This window comes from Pteropus alecto, unplaced genomic scaffold (genome assembly GCF_000325575.1).
Source record: "Pteropus alecto unplaced genomic scaffold, ASM32557v1 scaffold78, whole genome shotgun sequence".
NCBI lineage: Eukaryota > Metazoa > Chordata > Mammalia > Chiroptera > Pteropodidae > Pteropus > Pteropus alecto.
The window spans coordinates 9750717-9756716 of NW_006443124.1; the positions used below are offsets into that span (position 1 = coordinate 9750717).

At 32.6% G+C, this 6000-nt stretch overlaps 1 protein-coding gene across 1 annotated transcript in view; it reads left to right on the forward strand.

The window, feature by feature from the left end:
* CDKL3 (cyclin dependent kinase like 3) overlaps positions 1-6000 on the forward strand; it is a 33334-nt gene that overhangs the window by 1583 nt on the left and 25751 nt on the right. The window contains exons 2-3 of the mRNA XM_025040731.1: positions 18-200; positions 3532-3726. Coding sequence (XP_024896499.1) covers positions 18-200; positions 3532-3726 — 378 coding nt within the window. The remainder of the gene's footprint in view (positions 1-17; positions 201-3531; positions 3727-6000) is intronic.

A 6000-nucleotide genomic window follows, 5' to 3' on the forward strand; every position in this document is an offset into this window, starting at 1 on the left:
TCTTTATTTCCATGAAGAAGCAGCCGGCCTTAAGAATGGAGATGTATGAAACCCTTGGAAAAGTGGGAGAAGGAAGTTACGGAACAGTTATGAAGTGTAAACATAAGGATACTGGGCAGATAGTGGCCATTAAAATATTTTATGAGAAACCAGAAAAATCTGTCAACAAAATTGCAACGAGAGAAATAAAGTTTCTAAAGGTTTGCTTCTTTTGCCTTAATTGCTCTCTGTAAGTCAAAAGAGAAATCTTTATGGAATAAAAATTTATAGAAGGAATATTTCAGTTAACACATGTATTAAGACGTACTAGAAAAACAAGTGTGATGCCCTATTCTAATGTCTACATTTTGTAATTTTATAGTAATACAAGAGATATGAGCTTATGTATAATGTAACAAAAGTTATGCAAAATATTGTGAAATAATTAGAAATATCCATATAGTACTTAATAAAAATATCTGATTTGTGCAAGGCATTGTGCCAGATGCCGAGACTATAATGAGGTAAAAAACAGTATCTGCTTTTCAGGACTTTTATTTAATCAGAAAGACAGGAGGACATATGAAATAATACTGAATAAAAAGTGGCTAATAATAAATGCCAAGTGAATAGCACAATGTTTTCTTGGGTAGAGAAGTTTGGAGGAATTTAGACATGTGTTTGGCTTTAAATGATGTGTAGAAGTTAAGAGGGAGAAATTTCTATTACAGGTTAGGGGAACAGCATTAGTTCAGAGTCTAAAGCAGGACAAAGAGCAGAGTGGAAAGGATGAAGAGTGGAGACATTTGCCTGTACAGAAATAGAAAGAGGTGAGATTAGAGAAGTAAATTGGAAGGTTTTAAAGTCTTGTCTTTTGGGCTAAGGAGTTAAAATTTTATTTTGTAAGCGGTCGAAGATTTTGAATTCAGAGTAAAGAAACTAAATATTAATCTAGCACTTTTATGGAGTAGATTATTAATCTAGCACTAAATATTAATCTAGCACTTTTATGGAGTAGATTACTTTTATTACTGAGATAATAAAAATAAGGAGGCCTGTTAGGATTTTAATGCAGGAATACTGGTAAATGTGAGGGCCCTTGCTGGAAAGCAGAAATTTGAATAGCAGATAAAGTTGGAATATAATATATTGCAAAAGAAGACATGAAAGAATGTAGAAAGAAGTAGAAGGGGAGAAGTCAAAAATATCCTTGAGGTTGTGTAGTGCTATCATTGATGGAAATATGAAAGGCCCAAAAGAGACATGGCTTGGGAACTAGTTCTGTTTTAGAAATGTTGACTTTGAGGTAACAGGAGTACATTTAAGTAAAGATGACCAGTAGGCTTATAGAAATGGGAAACAATACCAGGAGAGATCAGGGCAGAAGATAGAATTTTCTGTAAGTATGACAAGTCAACACAGGGCAAAGAACTCAGGAGTATGAAGAAAGGAGCACTAACATTCCTAGGTGACTGGGTACAAAACTAGTAATTTTAAAAATGTTTAAATATATATGTATTTTATATATTGAAATTTATCCAGATGCTTTAAGATTTATGACTGACAACATAGTCTAGATGTTTTATGTGAAGAAAACATACTCATTCATTTTTATCTGATACAAAGTAATATTCTTTCTGAAGATATATTAGATATGATGGACCAATTTGCTTTCTAATAGGAGAAATATATTAGGCATTTGTGGATTGTTGGAACTACTCTATTTCTAGACAATGAAAAGGAAAGTTAAAGTCAGTAAAGATAATTTTGTGAAAGATACCAGTCCTTATCCTGATGACCTAAAACATAATACAGTAAGGCAACTGTTGTGTACTGTAAGTGAAAATCTAATTAGAAACCTTATCCCAAGCAATATCTTTTGCTCTTTCTTCAACTCTGTTGCATTTAAGCCAATTATTTTTTTCTACTTAAACAATTTGTAAAAACCAATATGTGGCAAGAACAGAGATGAATTTGAAAATATACTTTACTATTACAATTACTATGCAAACTATTTTGAGACACCTTAACTATTCATATTGGTTAATTTCTTATAGGATGTTTAGTTTAATTCCACAAGACATTTCTTGGATTAGTTAACATTCTTAGTGTAAAAAGATGGTCATAGTGATCTAATGTAAACTAAATTTTTATCTGCTAGAATTTTGTTAAATAAATTACAGTTCGAGCAATTAGTGAGAATACCTGTAGATAGTTGTTCGGTTATGAAGGAAAACAAAAGCAAACAACTTGAAAAGGAGGAATAGAACATTTCTAGGGGTTTCATAGTTTATCTGAGGAGAAATCTGATCCTTTGGATGGATCTTCCTTAATGTTTATTAACTCACATTAACTCTTCAGTGCTTTTGCCTCTAAAATAAAGACTGGACCAGAATTTTCCTTATTGAGAGATTAATAGTGTAGTTTCCAAAATCAGTTCTTTTCATCTGCCAGCATGTTGTCGCTGCAGCACTCTGCATCTTGCCAATCAGGGAAATTGCAAACAAAAATAGGAAAGGAATCTGGCCTTAAATTTTGGCATGTTTTTCTATTAGTAATGTTTTAAGTACTGGCTTATGTATTAATATAGACAAGTAGAAAAATTGATAATTGTGCCATTGGAAAAAAAGCAAGTTGTTCTTATAGTTTTCTAATGAATCCAGTGTTGAAAACATACTCCTTAATTTTTAGCCAAATGAATAAATATTTTTGGTAATTTGGAAAAATTAAATATTTGAGAATTAATTTTAATTAAGTCAGTGTATTAAAAAATAGAATAAGCAGCATAAAATATTAAACCTCATTTGTTTTCTAAGATGATTCATGCCATTTTTGACATTTTGAAATTAAGTTATTGTTACCAGTCTAAAAAGATGTCTTGTTTAATAGAATAGTAGAATATTCTATTCTAGTAGGATATAATAGTATAATGCTTAATAGAACAAAAATATACCCACAAATAATTGTATATTTATGTAAAGTTTCTATGGCTATAAATTGGTATTTCATATATCTGAAAAGTTTCTAAATATTTGATACTCTTGTTACAGTGTGATGATTTTATAATGTCTACCTGGAACTTAGGTTTTACTTTCAAGAGTTTAGGATTAAACTCTGAGAATAATTAATTTCTGTAAATTCAGATCACATAGTCATGACATTGAAATCCTTGCTCATTTGAAAACATAAGGACCTTTTAAATTTCAGATGTTAAATTTAACCACAAAGTAAGTTAAAATATCAGAAGACATCTCTTAGCAGCATACTAACTTGCATTAAAGGACATTAACTCTAAATTATTTTAATAAGCAATCAAATGCTAGCTTGAAGTAAAGCAATGCATTTCCCTTTGTTCTATAAATATTAATTATGAAGTAGATTAACATTTTCTTAAAATAGGAATGTAAGCAAATTAGTTGAAAAATTTCTGTTGAAATTCACGGAGGAGAAGAACCTGAGAACATTTCTGCTTTTTAAAATGACATAGGTGTTATATGTACAAATTTTTGTGCATGAAGTAATTTATTAAAAATCTGTTTCTTCTGTCGATAGCAATTTCGTCATGAAAACCTGGTCAATCTGATTGAAGTTTTTAGACAGAAAAAGAAAATTCATTTGGTGTTTGAATTTATTGACCACACAGTACTAGATGAGTTACAACATTATTGTCATGGACTAGAGAGTAAACGACTTAGAAAATACCTCTTCCAGATACTTCGAGCAATTGAATATCTTCACAATAATAATGTAAGTGCTTCCAAGTAAGCCAAACAATAGATATATATGAATCATACCTTTAAACGTTGTATTTTTATGAAGGTTGTTAAATTTTTCTGTACAATATTACCTGACATCCTGAAAATGGGATCACTATTTTACAATTTTATTGCAGAACCAAAAAACACTGAGCACACAATATTTATAATTATAGGGCAGACCAAGTATGGGATGCTAAAAGAGGTATTAATAATTTGGTATAAAAGGATCAAGAGTTAACTGGGCCATCTTTTACTAGAGAAAGTACATTAAAAAACATTGAAAGTCAGGCTAACTCAAATGAAGGAAGGTTTGAAGGTAGGAACTGGAAGCTAGACCAAGGGAATGACATGTGAATGTGGATGCCTTTAGGAGAAGAAAGAAAGAAAGTAGCAGAGAGATATAGAGTCTTGTCATTTAACTTAGGAAAAGTCAAGAAAGGAAAGAAGACCAACTATTCTGGTTTTTAGTGTTGTCTTTAGCATTGTCTAGTATGTGTTTAGCTCAGCAGGTTTTTATAGAGATATTTTGTTCCTAACGAGCTCTACTTTCTGGAAAATTAGATATGTATTCTGGAAACATAAGAGCCTCAAAAAAAATAATTTTATTAGTAAGTGATATAGGCATAACATCTATTACTCCAGGCTTTTTCAGAATTCTTAATTTCTAATTTTCTGTCTTGCTATAGTGCATCACATTTTGCAGCTTTGAAAAATATGGTTGTGTTAGCGACTAGAATTCAGATTGCCAGTTGGACCCATGGAGAGGCAATACAGTGTAATAGTTAAGAACACACAGTCTTGGGAATCAGACTATCTTGGGTTTTCACCCACCAGCCTGTCTATGGGTAACCACACAACTTGTGCAGTTCACAGCTTGCACAATGAAAGGTGGCAGCCCCATTACTCTGTGACACCAGGAAAGTTATCTAACTTCTGTGAGCCTCATTTTCCTCTTCAGTGAAATAATACTCTAGTACCTCATGGATATTTTGTAAAGGTCAAATTGGGTAGTAGATACAAAGTGTTTAGTACTGCATCCAGGCACATTCGAAGTGCTCAGTAAATAGTGCTGCTAGAGAGTCAGGAATAGTCATGTTATCAGTATTGCTATTGTGCCTTGTCTATAGGAGACTTTAAAAATGTTTCTTGAATAAAGAGAGTTGCTAGACTGAGGCAGAAGACTTCAAAGAAGAGGTGAAATTGAGGTAAGTACAATTTTGAACTGTAGCTAGGATTTCACAAGAAGAGGAAATACATTCAGATGGGGTGCCACTATGAGAATAGAGTTAGAGCTGAGCAGGATACTTCAGAGAGTGATGATTCCTCAGCTTACAGAGACCAGGTAAAGTGAGATAAGATTGCACAGGTGCCCTGTGGAGAGGTTTTCCAGAGCCTTGAAATTCATCCTGAGGAGTTTGTGCTTTGTACTTTTTCCTGAGGATACTGGGAAACCATAGAAGAGTTTTTTATTTTTTATTTTTTTTAATAGAAGGTTTTTAAAAAATTTATTTATTTAAATTAGTTTCAAGTATACAGTACATTGGTTAGACATCTATATAGTTCATAAAATGATCCTCCCAATTGCTCCCTCCCTCCCCTGACCCTCCACCTAGTCAATATATTAATGCTAATTGCATTCTTGATGCTGTGCTTCCCATCCATCAACTACTAATTTGTACTTCTTTAACCCTTCACCCCATTCTCCCAGCCCCCCAGACTCCCCTCCCCTCTGTCCATCACCAATTTGTCCACTATGTTTGTGAGTCTGTTTTTTATTAGTTTGTTCTTTTTATTCCTTAAATTCCGCATATAAGTGAAATCATAGTGTTTATCATTCTCTGACTTAAATACTTTCTAGGTTTATCACAGCAATATCTTTTTCCATTTCCTTCCTTTTCATATGTAGGGGTCTTGTTTTCTTATCCTATTAGCAACTCCATCCCTTGGTTGGAGCACTTAATTCTTTTCCCTTTAAGGTACTTATTGATAGGAATGTAGTTGTTACTGTTCTTTATTCCTGTTTTTGATACATGTTTTTTCTTCTTAAAGAAGTCCCTCCAACATTTCCTGTAATTCTGGGTTGGTGATGATAAATTCCTTTAGCTTATTTTTGTCTGGGAAGCTCTTTATCTGTCCTTCAACTCTAAAGATAGCTTTGCTGGATAAATTATTCTTGGTTGTATATCCTGGGTCTTCATCCCGTCGAATGTTTTTTGCCAAGCCCTTCTGTCCTGCATAGTTTCTTTTGAGAATTTGACTGTTT